Raw genomic sequence first — 17,072 nt, 5'->3', positions numbered from 1 at the left:
TAAGACCCACATTTCAAAGGTAAGACATCCATTTACCTGCGATTGGCTTCCAATCCTACATCTCCATTGCACCAGGGCAGTGATCTCAGCGTAGGCTGCCAGGGCAAGCAGCTAGAGCTCCCGGAGCTACGGCTGCCACTTATGTTCTCAGAATTTGGGTTACAGCTACGGACGGACTCCTGACCGTGGCAGCAGCGTGCGGATATTCTGACAAGGGTCTAACTTCACTGTCCTCTTAACGTCTCTGTATTAACAGACAGCTGCAGGCCACGAACATCACTCCCACGTTCACACAAAGGTCAATCTCACCTGTTGAGCTCTCTTCGCTAGAGGGGTACGTGGTCTTTCCCAGGAGCAGATTCACCATGGTGGGAGAATTAGCTACTTTTAAAGGTGTCTCACCCTTCCTGTTGCTTTGATGAGGGTTCCCTCCATAATGTAACAATAATTTCACCACCTGAGAACAGAAATTGAGACTTGATGCTCACGATGTTTCGATTCCAGGTTTTTTGTACGACTTTCATAGGTAACTAAAAGGGGGATGTCCTCAAGCAGCCTGTGCTCAGCACACACCTTACGGTACCAACAGTTGGCAATAAGAGTCAAAAACCAGCAACATGAACCAACTTGGGCAGGAAAGAAAGGAGAAAAACAAGACACAAAGCCACACTCCCTCCCCCAGTTCAGAAGAAGAAAGAACTGTTCCCTAGGCAGGGGAACATCAAGTAAAGCTCTCAACAGCACTGGGGCAGGGAAATTCTCACTCGCTACACGGCTATCAGCAGCAAACCATAATAAAATAACTAGAATCTCTATGTTTGCATAGTTGGCTGTTTGAGGCGCAAGTAAAAAAAAATATTAAAAACAAAGCCATGAAATCCAGCAAAAACCAACCTTGAAGTGCCCGTTATTGGCTGCGTCGTGCAGCGGGGTGTCGTCATCCAAGCCCTTGGTGTTGACTTCGGCACCCGCAGCGAGCAGCTGCTTCGCGACATCGTAGTAACCGCGGTTGCACGCCTCGTGCAGCGCCGTCCAGCCTGCGAGCACAGGGACACAGAGCAGGGACGTCACCCTCGGGGGGTTACAGACGGTGAGAAGAACCCTCCATCCACAGACCGGTGCTGGTACACCAAGGGGCTTGTGGCTCTGGTGGCCAAGAAGCTGATCTTGTTTGCCCAGTTCACCCTGGCACAGCAGGAACCTGCAGCTCTGCCAGCCCCAGAGGCAGTTACATCAACCCCTTTTTTCCTTCTGGCCCAGCAATGTGCTACAAACAGATCATCTGCACAGCCCCGGGAAATGGAAAGGCAAAATTTTGCGGGGGAAATTAAGAGAATTAATTGCTGATGCCGTGTGGAAGGCAGGTCTAAAATCCCTTCCCCTTCCAGCTTCTCTGTAAGAGAAACACTGCTGCCCAGATCCAGACTGAGCTCCGAACTGCAGACATGGCTCTGGAACATCCCCCACACAGACCTCACAAATATTTCTGTGCTCTCCAAACAAGCGGCCGCGCACTGCAAAACAGGCCCGGGCGCAGGGAGAAACCAAACAGCAGGTCTCCACAGTAACGGCGGCTCTGGTTCTCAAACAAACCTCTGAAGAACACAGAATGAAATATTTTATCGTGTTCAAACAGACTATTTTTAAGCAGAGGCTGTTTTGAAGTTTCGCAGCAAATGTGCCTGGCTCCTTCGGTATGTTGCTGATAGCGTCGTGGGAGCTCGTTCCGTTACCTTCACTTGGAGCATTAAAAAGGGGCACCTGTGACCAGAATTAATCACAACAGATACTTCAGTCTAGTGCTGATATTAATCATACAGGCAGAGGAACACACATAGCTATTTATAGCCCCAAAATCGTGTGAAGAGAACAGCGAAGAGCAAAGTCAGGCTCTCGGACGTGCTGGAAGAAAAGGTGCCCCATGCTGATCCATCCCGCTGCCGGTGCGGGTGTGCGAACGGCACTGCTCACATCTCGCACTGGACCCGTGTCCGTGCCCGTCCCAGGCCCCTTTCCCCGCTCCCAGCACTGGGAGTTTGGCAGCACCGATGGGGAGCAGGATGACGAGGAGCAGGTGTTACCATCATCTCCTCTAACTCAGCTGCCCGGCTGGCACAGCTGGAGCCTGACCTTGTCCTTGGCACCGCTCCCGCCAGCGGCACCCCCACGTTTGGTGCTCAGAAACGGCGCCCAGAACGCTGCAGGCATCAGCCACTCAATGCTGGAGCGATGGCTTTACAAACCCACTCTTCTCAGTATTTTTGTGCACATAATTTCCCATATTTTAAGTAAAAAAAGGAGCTAAACCAGCCCATTTCCCCTTGCAAACCCCCCTCCAGACTTCCAAGGCAGCATGCACATGGAAGGGCAGGAGAAAAGGGACCAGAAGGTCACAGATACATAATGTGGAGCCACGGCAGCCCCCGGGATCACTATGGATCCAGTCCAGCATCACCGCCCAGCAGGAGCGCGGTCAGGGCAGACCGGGCAGCCTGGCAACTCAGCTGCCAAACTGCACCAAGGGAACCGATCCTGCTCAGGGATTTATTAGTTCAACAAATCTGCACTAGGGTATTGCTTAAAGGATGGCAAGACTCCTCCAAAAGGGCTACATCCTTATTGTTGGTTAATTCCCTTCTTTACAAATAGCAAACCCATGTTAAAAAGCAACTGCTTTCCCTGGCAGGAGCAATTCTTGGAATGTTCAAGTGGGTGGGAAAAGGCCCAGATGGGTGTGCTGCCCCGCGGGCTGCTTACCTGCAAAGTCCTTCACATTGACATCTGCACCCTCGATGATGAGCTCCTTGATGCGCCGGGCATCTCCTCGGATGGCAGCTCGATGCAGCCGAGTCTCTCCCCGCTCGTTTCTCTTATTTACTTTATCTTTGGTTTTGGAGGCAGAGTTAGGAGTTCCCTTCTGACAAACTGTGGACTGAGAGGGATGCTTTGGTGTTGTGTCAACTGCAGGGAGGAGAGAAACAGAGTCAGGAATTCCAAGCAAGGCTGAAGCCCTTAGAGGGAGCTCTTGCAACACGTTTCGTGTCGCCTCTCCCCAGAACGCTCCCGGTAAGGCAACAGCGCAGACAGAGAACAGCCTGTGTGTGTCGAATGCAGACATTAATTGCAGGCTGCCAAAGCCCACCAGAGAGAGCTGCGCCCCTTGCAGGGGCTGCAGGCGATCCCATGATTTAGGGGCAAACAATGCAGCTCCCTACCCTGAAACCTCATTTCCTAAGGGAAGTGGCTTTTCCCAAGTCCATGTGAGGTCTGGCAGCCCTGGGACGAGGCTGCACATTTCCTGGGAGAGCAGCTCATCCCTCTGAGGACAACACAGCTTTTTGTCTTTTTTTTCACTTTTTTTCCCCCCAGTAACAGCAACATAAGCTGCTAGATCGGTGTCAAGAACAAACTATGTGGCTAAAAGCTGCAATGTTTGTCTGTAGGCTGCAGATGTGCACAGACAGACAGCACAGTGCCTCTAAAAACTCCGCGGGGTCATGTATGCAACAGATAAAAATTACTAAAACACAAAATCCGTGGTAAACACATTCCAGCTGCTCCGCATCTCAAGTTACAGCTGCACTGGTTACGGGTCCTATCCCTCTCCACAACAAGAAACATTAAAAAACCCACAGCGGATGGTATTTTAACTTTTTTTCACAATGTTCCTTCAGTGAGTCAGGCTGAGAGGCCAGTGGAAACGCGGAGCTGGGCCGTGGAGGAGGCTCCCGTGGAACCAAAGCTCTGGTTAAGTGCAGGCTCAGCGTGGCCCGGGGGACATCTCCTGCCACCACCGTGGTCTGGAGGAAGGAACGGCAGCCACGGCCCGTGCCCGGAGCCACAGCACAGCCCAGGGGTGCCCGTGTCCCCTCTCCAGCATCCCGCCCGCGGCACTGAGAGCGGGGAGACCCCACAGAGCAGCGTACAAGCAAAACCTCTGAGCAACCCCCCCTTGGGATCTCACCTGGGCTGTTTGCAGACTCTTCTGCTGTCATCTGCATAAGGAGAGCGACTTGCTGGCGCTCGGAGAGCGGGTAGCCTGCCCGGATCCCCGAAAGGCCCATTCCGAAGAGCAAGCCAGGCTTTCTGGTGGCGGGTTCCTTTTTAATTCTCTTCCGCTCGGGACCCTGCTTTTCTGTGGTGCGAGGAGACACAGAAACACAACCTGTGAATGTCGCTGTAACCGAAAAACCCACTCGTTTCTGAGCAAAGCGTTAATAGCTCTCCAGCTCTGCTTCTGCATCTCACAAGTACAATAGCCTGCGGTGATGGACACATCCCTGCACTGGGGGCACCTGTGGCAGCTGCGTCCCTGCGCTGGGGGCACTGGCACTCGTGGCAGCTGCTGTGGTTGCAGCTGGGACATGCACCGCACGGCCGGTTCTCCGCAAACCGTCAAACAGCAGTGGGAGAGGGAGGGAGCGGGTCCTTTGCGGGGCTGCTGCCAGCATCATACCTTCCATCTTGCTCTTAGGAGCCTCCATCTCATGCCGATGGTGCTTCAAGGAGCAGACGCAGCCTTGTACCCCCACAGCATGGACTGGAGGCATCTAAAAGCACCAGCAACGAGTGCTAACAAGATACGGCCTGACAGATTGGAGACGTTGCCATCTCATGCTCTCGTCATCACCAAACCAAGGGCTCTGCCGGCCCGGGGAGCACTGGGCTGGTCCTCTCCTCCCAAAGTGGGGATTCTAGCCCAGCAGAGAGCACCCACCCGCAGTCAGGGTGATGACTATTCAGCCCCATCCCTTCCTGCATCTGAAAAACCCCCAAAAAAACGAGAGGGGAGGAAGAAACCCCTGTGCCCGGCTTGTCATCCCACTAATCCCAGCCTGACAGTCGGTCCCCTCAATCATCCAGCCGGGATTAGCTGCTGCCAGGCCATGGGCACAGGGCCGGCCAAACCCCAGCCCTCGCTGCACCGCCAGCTGTGCCCCCAGTGCCTCCCACAGCAGCCCCGCTTCCAGCTGCTGGGAACGGTGCAACTCGCTGCCTCCCTCCCTGCCCAGCTCAGCCCGGCTCACACACCCGACCTCTGCCACAACCCTGACCCTACAGCTTTCTTGAGCACTTTTCCAGTTTTCTTTATGCAAGTACTGATCCTTTTTGCACGTGAGGGGAGTCAGCAGGCCTTCCTCTGCGCCCCTGGTTTGCTTGCTTGTGCACGCTGCCCAGCGGGAGCACAAACCATGGGGCTGCAGAGCTGCGGTCCCACTGCAGGGATGTGCTGGTGAACAGAGTTTCAAGATGCTGGTTCAGGAAACAAAAATTAAGTTTCCTTTTGTGGAGAAGAGGCAGGATACGTATCTGCAGAGCAGCACGGCAATTCTTTGCCAGCAGCCAAGCTGCATCCCTCCTACCCAGCAACTGTCCTAAACCCACAAAGCAGCAGAAGGAAGATATGGTGCGTGCGAGTGGAAAATCCGTCTTCGCTCACATCTATTTCTAAGTACCGACACAGTTTGTTTATAACCAGACTAACTGCAGGGCTCCTGCTGCGTGGAGAGTGCTGCTGCTGATATTCTTAGCAGCCATCAAAGTTCCCAAAGGCAGGTGAGTGGCTCATCGCCCTCATATCGCGCACCCCAACACCCATTTGAATCAAGGCCAGTCTGATGCTGCTTGAAGAACCCGAACAGCAAAACATGTTGCTGCATCCTTGATGTAACGAACACACCCGACAGCCAAGCTGTTCGAAACCTCCGGCATAAACAGCAGCTCTGTTCTCAAACTGACCGCGCTTGCTTTTCAAGAGAGCAAATCCTGCCCATGACTTTGAAGCACAAAGTAGAAATCTTTTTAACAAAAAGGAGTTTTGACTCATGCAGCCCCTGGGTCCCACGGGCTCGGCTGCAGCAGGGGCTGGTTCTGGCCAGGACGCTGCCAGGAGCCACGGAGGAATCCAGGGGGTTATTCATCTATCACATCAAGGCCGCACGTTCATGCTCCCCCAACGAGGAGCGCTGCGACCTGGCCTGCTGTCCCTGCCCATGCAGCACGGCAGCTCCTCCAGTGATGGAGCACAGGCAAGAGAACCCTTCTACACAAACATCTGACTCCAAACATGCTTATTATTTTGCTGAAGGTATATTGAGAATCCCAGAAAGTGTTAGAGGGATGATACAAGGAGGTTTGCAAACACGTCAGTGTCTGCTAATGCTCTCCAAGAAGCAGGGCTCGGGCTCCCAGCAGCCAGGGAGGGGAAACCCCCAAAACGTATCACCAGGTCCCCAGCTCCAATGCCCTGAAACTGAGAGGCAAAAGTTTGTGGGGACATGTGGAGGTCCAAGAGGATTTGGAACAGATCACACAGATGCTTGATGGACTAGCGGCATCCAGTTGCTTCCCCACCAGCCGGCCTGTGCCCGGGGAACAGCAAATCCTGCAGCCCGCCAGCTCTAACCCGCTCTGCTCACCCAGCCCTTCGTCGTTTTGTACAAGGCGACGCAGGTCACCCCACGTGGCCACCAGCAGGACAGAACCTCCTTTGCCTCTGTGCAAAGTCCAGCAGCTCAGGCAAAACCACCAAGAGACGGGCTCAAACTCAACCGCTGGACTTTGTGCTGAAGTGCGGATTTCCTCGTTCATTCACCAAACCACCAGCGGAGTGAAAGTCTCCGGCAGACGAGGGCAGCAGCGCGTGGGGACGCCTGCACCGCTCAGCTCCATTCGTGCTGCTCGCATCTCTCGCGCTCCCTCGGCTGATGAGCGGGTGGCTCTGAAAACCTTGTCCCTGCACAAAGGTGCCACTGTCTGCTGCTCTCCCTCTGCAAACGTCTCACCCAGAGCAGAGGATTTCCATCAGCCCCCTGCACCTGGGAGCCTGTACATTTAAAAAATAGCAACTCTGTGCCAGGGAATCTCTCCGACCAGGCAGCACAGGCCACCCCTCTTCAAATACAAGCCTGGGAAACACATCTGTGCACTGAAGGAGAATCTCAGTCTAATTCTCCAAAGCCACGTTTTGGTCACCCTGTAAGCTGTAAGATTAAATCAGATCACATGAAAGTGAAAGTTTTTTTAATGGCTTAAAATAAAATTAAACTAAATGTGCTTACAGTAAGGAAACAAGCAGCCCGAGCAGTGTGTCCCACCGGGCACAGGGACAGCTGAGCCACAGAGGCTGCACCTTCCTACTCCTCGCTGGGCTCCTGAGCCGCCGCTCGAAGCAGGTTTGTTAAATCCCCGCTGGGGAAAGCCTGGCTTTGCTGTATGCCTCGGCTCTGCAGGCAGCTCCGGCGCTGTCCCATGCTGCAAAGCCAGGGACAAAGATGCTCAAGAGGGTCACACACCCAGCAGCGTCATGGAAGTACAAGCAATGCACAAGCGCTGTACGTGGTGGAGGGCTGCTCTGTGCATACAGAGCCACAATTAAATGGGAACACTTTCATTAATATTACTTGGCTGCAGCAGGTTGTCAGCATGAGCCTGTGTTTGCAAAAACTGATTACCAAGTTCAACTGAACCCCCCATAACTCCTATTAATCCTGCAGTTGCAGAAATCTCCTCCTCCACGGAACATTTAACATTAAAAAGCATGTGATCAACAAGATAAAAATAAATTGGAAAGCGACTGCTGCGTTCTCGCTCGCTGTGGTGAAGCAGCCAAGGACTCGGGCTCGTGCGTGTCTCAGGGCGAAGGTGGCATCGTCTCGTCCTCACCATCAGTAGAAGCGCCAGGCAGAGTCACGGAAACACAGATGGTTTGTGTTGAAGGGACGTTCCCAGCTCCCCCAGTGCCCCCCCTGCCATGAGCAGGGACATCTTCACCAGCTCAGGTTGCTCAGAGCCCCGTCCAGCCTGGCCTGGGGTGTCTCCAGGGATGGTTCATCCACCACCTCTCTGGCCAATCTGGGCCAGGCTCTCACCACCCTCAGGGGCAACAATTTCTTCCTCATGTCCGGCCTCAATCTCCCCTCCTTTAGTTTAAAACCATGACCCCTCGTCCTATCGCAACAGGCCCTGCTCAAGTCTGTCCCCATCCTTCTTACAGGCCACAATAAGGTCTTCCTGGCACCCTCTGCTCGGCCTCACATGAACAAAGCACCAGGAAGGCTCTGGGCTGGCTGGTCCCAGGCTAAGAGCTGCAAATGTGTTTTATTTCAACCTGGAAGACTTGACTCAGAATCTGATTTTCAGCAGATTTAAAAGGGATAGCTGCACAAAGATCTCTTGCTCAATGGCACTGAGTGCTACTGGCTCCCGCAGGCCACTCCTCTGATTAAAGGCTTTTCTGTAACACCTTGCAGCAACACAGGCAAATTAAGAGAAACACTCACAGTGGGTAAATAGCTCAGCAAACGAGAATCAAGGTTATTTTACACTAAAACCCCTTTAGGAGGGTTGTACGCATGGCAGGCCCTGCGTGGAAGCGCAAAACCCGCGGTACAGGGGGTGTGGGGGGAAGGAGCCTCATGGCCGATGACCAGAGATGGTGGCTGGAGCGCACATGGATCCCCGCGGGAAGGAGACCCAGCGACGCGCCCGGGGAAGAACCACAGCTCCATTTAGCTATTTTTAAAGCAGCTCATGTGCTGCTTGCTTCAGCCTTGTGCAAACCTCCAGAGCAAAGCCTCAACCTGGCGCTGCTGCGGTTTAATTCGGGGATCCTGCTCAGCTCTTCCCTCGTGCTGACGCCAGCAGGAGCCGCCTGCACCAGCTTAAAGGGGAAAGAAGCAGGAGCCGAGCGGAGCTCGAACGCAGCCGGGGAACCACTTCTGCTCTCTTTAACTGCGCTAAAGCTGAGAGTCTCGTGAAAGGCAGAACAGGAGGAGGCTCCCAGGACAAAGGGGTTTGAGCATCAGTCCGCGGGTGGTTTCCTGCCTGAATTTGACTCCGGGTCACGCGATGCTCGTGCAGCTGCAATGGGGAGCACAGATCTGGGGCTGCTGGGAGCCCGTCAGCAGCTCCGTGGAGGTCCCAGCGCAGGTGCTGCTTCTCACAGCAGCCCTGGGTGCTGTGCTCCGTGTGCCCTCGCCGGAGCGGGACAGAGCAGAGAGGCGGGGAAGCAGCGAGAGAAGGGCAGCGACAGGAAATCTTCTGAGATTTCTCAAGCACACCCTGTGGCGCTGGCAGGTTGTGGGGACGGGAGCTCCAACCCCCAGCGGCACAGCTCCTCGCTCCCCACAAACGCCTTGTGCCCTGTAATGCAAAAAGCATCTGTTTAAACTGCCCCGACATGATAACACATGCATAGAAGGTGGTACCCTCAGGAAAAATACCATTTCCAAATAAGCAGCTCATGCTGAACATCGCAGCGCTGCACAGGGAAACTGGCTCGCCGATGAGTCGGGATTTTCAACAGTGTATTTGCCGAGCAAGCACACAAACAAAAGATCAATAAGAATAAATTAGACTGGCACAGACAGCAGTAGAGACTGCATTGCACCCCCGAGAGACCGACAAGCCTCTGCTTTCCCATCCACAGCCTAGCGTGCGTAAGAGTGACTCATTTTTACTGCAGAATTGTAGGGCATAAACCATTTTGGAGCACGTCAGCTCAAGGCAGGGGAAGAGCAGGTTTAACCTGCGCGGGCAGCCCCGGCGTGCAGGCGCTCACATGCTCACAGGGCTGCGGACGTGGGGCACCGCGTGCTCAGGGCTGATGAGGAGCTGGAAGGTTTACAGCAGCACGGCTAAACATGACCCAGGGCTCCACGGACAGCCCGGGGTTTGGGGAAGGCTCCGAGCGGGCGGTGATGCCGGGGTGCGAGGAGGAGAGCAGCAGGGTAAGGGCAGCAGCTGTGTAAAACCGGCAGTGGCACAACGGCACGGGCAGATGCAGAAGAGAGGGGAGCAGGGGAGAAGCTGGGTGAACGTGAAACGCAAAGAGCGCAGGGAGAAGGGCAGCCAGGGCTGGCATGGCTGCACGGAGCCACCGCAAAGCAGAGAAACCGGCACTTGGGCTGGGGGAGGATGCAGGAGGAGGTGACACTTCGCACCAGGAGTGCATGGACATGCCGTGGGGCCTGCGGTGCAAACAAACCAGGGGGTAGAGACAACGAAAGTAGGTGCCTAAAAGGAAACTGAGGAGGAAGATTAGAGGAAAAGCTGTAGTGGGGTGTGCTTTGGCAGAACAGCAAGGCATGTGCCCCGAGCCGAGCCCGTGCAGCAGTGATGCTGCTCATCTGACGGATGGAGACGGTCTGGAGCCAGAGACTCGCCCTGCACAGCTAAGCTGAAAGGATGGTGGTGACATCGGCTTTGACATGAGCGGAGAAGAGACGCTGGTGGGAGGAACAAGCCCACTGGTAACACGCCAGGTCACTGTGCGTGGGGCTGAGCCCACCGTCCTCACCACTCACCCCAGCTCCCCGGGGACAGAGTGTCCCCAGGCCCCAAACCCAGCAGCTGCAGGAATTTTTAGAAGCATAATTCAGCTAGAGAGGTTTAATGCTGCGCAACAGCCAGAGGGTTTGTTTGTTTTTTCCCTAGACTTGTAGGACAGACATCAGGGTTGTGCAGAAATGTGTACATGCATCTTCTTGCCAGCGTGGCCACTGGCTAACAAACTGCTGTAAGAGGAACCCAGAGGCTTATATCAGAAACAACCATCTCCATGTTAAGCACAAATAATTCAGAGAAAGACCAATTTTCAGGTCCAGACCTTTCATTTCCCATGAAAAAGAAAGAGGCAGAGGAGGGAGGATGGGGAGGAAGGCTCTGCACAGCCCAGCCAGCCCTCCCCTCTGGGAGCAGGACACTGCAGACAACGCTGATAAAAGCTCTTGTATTAAGGAAAAAGCCATCATTGATAGATTTTTGGTTCACAGAGACACAGCACACTGCAACCTCTCACTCTGCATGTTAAGGAGGTGATTGCAGGGGGAGGAGGGAGATTTATGGCAGCTCCCGTCATAAAACGACCTGCTTTTCCGCACAGCCCTTCCCAGATGGCTGGTGCACACGGGGAGTTTCTAAGGGTGATCTGAAGGCTGGTGTTTGCCAGTCTATCCACACTGTACCGGCATTATGGAGCCCGGTTAGAAACGGAGAAGCTCTGACATTCACTCTCTCCCTGGTTGCTAGGTGAGAACAGATTCTTGACTATTTTAGTAAAAGGACTGAAATTATCCAACCAAAGAAAGACCCAATGCAGCGCAGCCCATTCGAGTCCCCCAGCAGCACACATCAGAGCGAGGCCAGCGACAGAGAACGAGCGCGGTTTGCTATGTAGATGCATTTTTTAATAAGCCAGCAATTTGCTTCTCACGGATTCCCTCGCCAGCCTCGCAACTTGTGACTAACGAGCCCGTTCCCATGCGATGCCGCTCCAAACACTCGCGGGCATTAGGCAACCCGAGAGCCGGCTCCAGGAGAGGAGGATGGTTTAGGTCATCTGATTCATCAAGCATTTGCTAACCTAGTAATTAGCGTCACATAACATACCCGCGGGATTAGCACGAAGGAGGCTGCAAAGCAGCAGCAGTTTTAAGCTCCTGCTGACCGGACTCACGCGAACCCTGGTCCAGCGGCAGCATCTCCCCAGCTGGCTACGAGCCCCTGGGCTCCCGAGAGCCCTGCGGTGTGTGCCCGTCAGCTCAGAGGCCTGGCTGGGCTTTTGCTTCTCCCCTCTTCCCCAAAGAGCAAAACCCTCCTGTGCCCCGGCAGAGCCATGGAGCGAGCGCTCAGGTGCTCTGCAGAGGGATGGTAGCACCCGCGGCACCTTCAGTGGAAGCTGCTCCGGAGGTTCGGCTGTTCGCTGAATAAATATAGCACAGGGTCTAAATAAACCGTGGTGACTGCAACACAAAACCTCAGAAACGTGCGGCTGGGAGTAAGGAAGCTGCTGGACACCCCGAGGCAGAGAGGAGCTGATGGATGGATGGATGGATGGATGGATGGATGGATGGATGGATGGATGGACGGACAGACGTTGCCCCAGCCCTGTGGTGGTGCCAGCGACAACTAGGGGGCACCAGCACCCCCTCCAAACACTGTGGAGCACAACGGACAGCTCGGAGTGTGGGGCAAGAGAAGGCAAGGGGCTGGGGACACCCGAGGGCTGGGGACACCGAGGGCTGGGGACACCCGAGGGCTGGGGACACCCGAGGGCTGGGGATATGGGGTAGTTTGGATGAAGCCTCACAAATTGCTGGAATTGCTGGAAAAAGCTGCTTTGCTGGTTCAGCGGCTGCCAGGCAGCATGTTGGCTCTTGGCACGGTCTGTGCATGTGGGGAGATGGGTCTGTGGATGGGGGGAGATGGGTCTGTGGATGGGGGGAGATGGGTCTGTGGATGTGGGGAGATGCCGCAGGAGCGAGAGGAGAGGGAGGAGAAGTCCCAGGCACAGAAGGAGGTTCACAGCTTTACGCATTTTTTTTTCCTACAGACTGTTTAGTTAACTCTGAGGAATCCAAGAGCCAGAATTGTTGCTCTAGAAACCATTTTGAAGGAGATAATTTTAAAAGATTTTTCACTGAACCTTTGTACCCAAACCACACACTTGAGAGCAGCGCCGGGCAGCAGCACCTCCCGCAGCCCACGCAAACCCCCTCCCTGCGCCAACACACTGGGGCGGCACTGGGAGCGCTGGGTCGGGATCAGGGTGCAGGAAAAGCACGCTGTGCTGGGGGCGGGTGCTGCAAACAAAAATATCAAGAATAAAATCACGTGCTCGCTCGCTTTCTGAACACGTCAGCACTCTGCCAGCAGCACACACTGAGCCAATGCAAGGGGTGGGCTGCAAGGGCGGGGGAAAGGAAAGGCCGAGAGCAAAGCAGAGGGACAGACCCGTCCCCAAACACACCCCTCTCCTGGGGACATGCCGGTGCAACTGGAAAAGCCGTCCCGGTGACAGGTGGCACTGGTGCTCAGGATAAATCCTGTGGGTGAAGGTTTGCAGCCACGGGGGAGGCAAACGGGGCCGTGAGGGAGGTAGGATCTCCCACACCAACAACCCGCCTGCTTTGCCCATTCCATGGCTGGCAAACACTCCAGGGCTCCCACAGACACCCCTGGGAGGGCTTGGGGGCCCGTCATGGCGAGGGAAACCCAGCACAGAGCTCTCATGTGCCACACAGTGTGCATGGGTCACCGCTGAGCCAGGGCTACCGGGGAAAAACAGAGATGCTGTACTAAGGAAGAGGAGTCACTGCAACAAATCAGGATGAGGGACTCACGCTATTGTTTAAACATTTAAAGAGGGGAAAAAATATCGCACTACAGGCAAAAAGAGAGCTCTCCCAGCTCCCACATCCTTATGGCTAAATTCCAAGTGGCTGTGGAACAACCAAGCAAAATGACCCTCAAACGCACACAACAGCCTGTGTGCAGCAGCCCAGGAAGCAGTGACCGCGTTACGTAAACCATCGAAGGTCAACTCTGCAACCGGCACAGTGAATATTGATGTTGCAATCCCACTTCTCACAAGAGCCGAAATCAAAGTTTACGAACAGAAGGAGAAAAAGCAGCTTCCGCCTGGGAAGGGGAGGGACTGGGGGCTGCAGCCCCTTCGGTGGGGACAGAAGCCCATCCTGCAGAGCCTGCTTGAGTGTGCGCTGCCAGACGGGTGCTGTTAGACCAGGGCCACTCTCATCACAATGCACAGGCTCAGGAGATCCCCTCTGTCCCCGTTTGATGTGGGGCAACTTCTGTGCACCCACAAATACAAATCCTATTAAAGGAAAGCCGGCCTGGAGCCCAAGCAAGCAACAGAAGGACCTGTAACGCCCCATGGTTGCAATGGGGTGGTGCAAGAGGGGAGCGAGGTGCCAGTTAAGGTTTCTCCCACCTCAAGCATCTGATTCCTGGAGTGAAAGATCTCAGAGAAGAGACAGAGGCTCCCCTGCTGCTCCCTCCTCCCCACCGAACAGGTCGCTACAGACTCGCCTCCACCTTTCCAGCGTTTGTCCAGCCCAGGTCATCTTTAAATGTGTCTTTGAGTGCAAAGGCCCCTGCAAGGAGCATGGACGAGGAAGATGTGTCTGAGGATGGAGAGTGATACAACTGCTAAGGCAGGGGGTGACACGGGAGTGATTGCAGGGACATCTGCGGCTGCGCCCTGTGGCCGCCCCAGCAGCACCCACCCCCACCCTGCTGTTCGCCCTGGAATTCGGCTCCTTCCCGCCGCCCCTGGCACCAACATTTCCAACATGTCCACTGCGGAGAGAGAGCAGAGTCCTGTGAGCAGCGGTAAGTGCTGCTGGGGGAGCCCTGCGTGACATCTGAGCTGCCACAGGGGTCAGACAGCCTTGAAGCAAGTTTGGGTTTAAATTCTCAACCAAGTATTGAACGTGGCAGAAACACCCTTGACAAAAAGCAGCAGCTATGGGCTCTGGCTGATCAGCTCTGCCTTGCCCTGATCGCACTTTTCTCCCCTGAATTTATCCCAGTGCAGGATAACAGTGCTGAAGGCCTCTCCACCCTGCATGTTTGGAGAGGGGCAGGATCACCTGTGTCTGTAACCCCGTCTGCTCCCTATGGCTGGGTCACCCCTTCTCACACACCTGCAAAACCCTGTTTATTCACTCTGCGATGCACTTGTCCATCCACATGCCACGAATGCAAAACTGACCCCTCACTCCTCAAACCGCCATTGGTGTGAGCAGTTTAATGAAATGAATTAGCGTTGTGATTTCTCTCCCGACAGGGAGTTCAGCAACTGAGAAAAACACCACTCGGGGCATGGAACCTCCCAGAACTGCGGGGACAGCCTCAGGACGTGCCACCGTGAACAGCCCCACGGCAGCTGTGGGACACGGGCGGCACTCACAGCTCTGAACATCCGCCCTCCCCAATTCTGAACCGGAGGAGAGCGGCGGCAGCTCACATGGGCTGACACACCGCGTCCGACCGTCCCAGAGAGGAGCAAACGCAGCATTTTGACCATTTCTAAGCACATTCCCAACTTGCAGCGCAGTTTATCTCTTTGCACCATTTGTGATCCTTACCAGAACTATTTCCAAGTGCAGATTTCCCAGAAATGTACAGAAAGAGCCTACGTCAGCCCTGGCTGTAAAGCCATAGCTAAGCCCCTCACAACCAAATACCATTATTTTCTCCACATCAGAGCTTTCCTGCAGCTCTACCCAATTGTTTTACAAATCAAACAGCCCTTTGAACATCTCTGTAGCAATGTGGGGCCACGGTGGGCAAGACCCACGTGTACTGGCCACTCTTCTGCCACGAGAAGTGACTTCCCAACCGCGACACGGCCGGGCTGGACACCCACAGCAGCACCGTGCTCCCCAAAACCAGGAGTGTATTGCAGCCGTGTTGCCCAGTGCTGCTGCAACCGCCAAAGCAGCCTCGGTAGCCCCCAAAACCAGGGGCAAATGGTCACCTTAACGTCCCCACGGTCCCGAGGACCACCCGCACGGGCCCCAAAACGCCGACCTGAACACCCCACTGGGCCCAGGCAGCCACGTCACCGAACTCACAGTTCCAGCCATCGCTGGCACCTCCAGACAGGTTTGCGGGTGTTTGACATCACCCTGTGCACACCCCAACTGGAATTAATTGTTCACCTTTAAGACAGTGAAGTACTAAAAGTTTAAAACCCCGAAACAACAAAGCATGGCTAGAGAGGTATACATAGATATATTTATATAGACATACACGTATGTATCAGGTTTACTTTAAGTAGATTCATGCAATATTTTTTTTCCTGCCCCCCCTTTTTTTTTCTTTTAAAAAGTTGTCAGTTTTATTCTCTCATTTTCCAAGTTCTTACTAGCAGGCCCAACACTGCTTCTTGGCTTGTTCATGAACCAGACCAGTTAGAAACGGAGGAGAACAGATCACCAGCCAAAGGGCGGGCTGTCTCCTTGCAGAGCCATCTCTCCGCTAAATATTTTATTAAGAACATAAGGGCCTTAATGCACTGAGCTCCAGATGTGTTTGTGCATACTGCAGTTAGTCATCCTCGTGTCCACACGCCTCTTCCTTCAATTAAAAAATACAGGAAATTCGATAGAACACTTCAGTATGGATCGCTTGTACATGGGACACCGGGTGCTCCCCAACACTCACATTTCGAGGGTGGAATATGTCATTTCTATAGGCATAATATGTCATTTCTGTACCTGTATCCGAGTCTTTTTGATCTCCATTTGTTCCAACAGTGAAAGGCAACTTCCGTTTGGTCGCTCGCTCTTTCACCTCTTTGCCGCCATCGCTCCGGTCCAACTTCGGAGTCTTGGTTAGAGAAACTTTATCTTTATCCTAGAAAGAGAAGAGACCAGATTAACAAGCGCCTTCCCAGACCGTGTCCACCTAACCCCTTTCCCAAAGTCTCGTTTATTCGTGTGGCTTTGGATTTGAATGTGCACTGAGGTGCAGCAGGTGATGCTGGGGCTGCTCAGGATGAGCAGCTGGAAGAAATTATGAAGAAACACCCTGAGTGACACAACATCACCAAGTATTAAGACAGCAACAGTGAGAGCTGGTACACAACTCAGACTTCAAGAATTCAGCATGCTGAGAATATATACAGACTGAAGTCACGCACTTGTGTTTCTGCTGTTGGAGACACAGAATTATTTTGAGCAAGAGCTGCTGGTTTGAAAACTGTGCCACTGCTCTGGAAACAAGGGCAGAACGAGCAGCTTTGTGACAGATCTGATTTCAATAACCCAGCAAAACCCAGAACTTAAGCTTTACAGTTAGATTAAGTAAAAGATTCTCAATACATTAAATCATGTCAGACCACCTCTGGAAAATCAGACAAGCAAATGTGACTGAAATTCCCGTGTTTAGAGCGGCTGGGTCACGCTGTGTGTGCAGACCCAGGTCCTGGGTGGCTCCAGTGCCAGCAGTCACAGGATCGCAGTGTCACCGCACACGCTGCTCCTTCCCCTTCCCCAGCTTCTCTCTGGTGACCAGACTGTGCCCGTAGATAAAGAGAAATGGTTCACTCAGACCAACAGGTTCTTCTTGCACGTCCCTGGTGCAATGGGCAGTGTGACACCCCCGGCTGCGCCCCTGCTCGACCCCCCTCACTCGCCCCAGTGAGCACGAAAAAATGGGCTGGGGAATCCCTTTTTTGGTAAAACAAGCTAAACAAACCTGTCTGACAGCAGCTCTCGTGGCCAAGGCATGTTTAGCTTCAGGCGCACAGAACTGTCTTT

At 54.0% G+C, this 17,072-nt stretch overlaps 1 protein-coding gene across 4 annotated transcripts in view; it reads right to left on the bottom strand.

The window, feature by feature from the left end:
* ANKRD11 (ankyrin repeat domain containing 11) overlaps positions 1-17,072 on the bottom strand; it is a 137,087-nt gene that overhangs the window by 11,591 nt on the left and 108,424 nt on the right. For all 4 annotated transcript variants that reach the window (XM_080351796.1, XM_080351793.1, XM_080351795.1 and 1 more), the window contains 5 exons: positions 16,029-16,167; positions 3,965-4,135; positions 2,758-2,961; positions 895-1,037; positions 310-457 (listed from right to left, as the gene is read on the bottom strand). In XM_080351796.1, the coding sequence (XP_080207922.1) occupies positions 310-457; positions 895-1,037; positions 2,758-2,961; positions 3,965-4,135; positions 16,029-16,167 (805 nt within the window). The remainder of the gene's footprint in view (positions 1-309; positions 458-894; positions 1,038-2,757; positions 2,962-3,964; positions 4,136-16,028; positions 16,168-17,072) is intronic.

The sequence above is a fragment of the Nesoenas mayeri genome, assembly GCF_963082525.1.
Source record: "Nesoenas mayeri genome assembly, chromosome: 12".
NCBI classification, from domain to species: Eukaryota; Metazoa; Chordata; class Aves; order Columbiformes; family Columbidae; genus Nesoenas; species Nesoenas mayeri.
The sequence above is the reverse complement of the archived record's forward strand: the minus strand, read 5'-3'. Positions and strand labels throughout refer to the sequence as shown.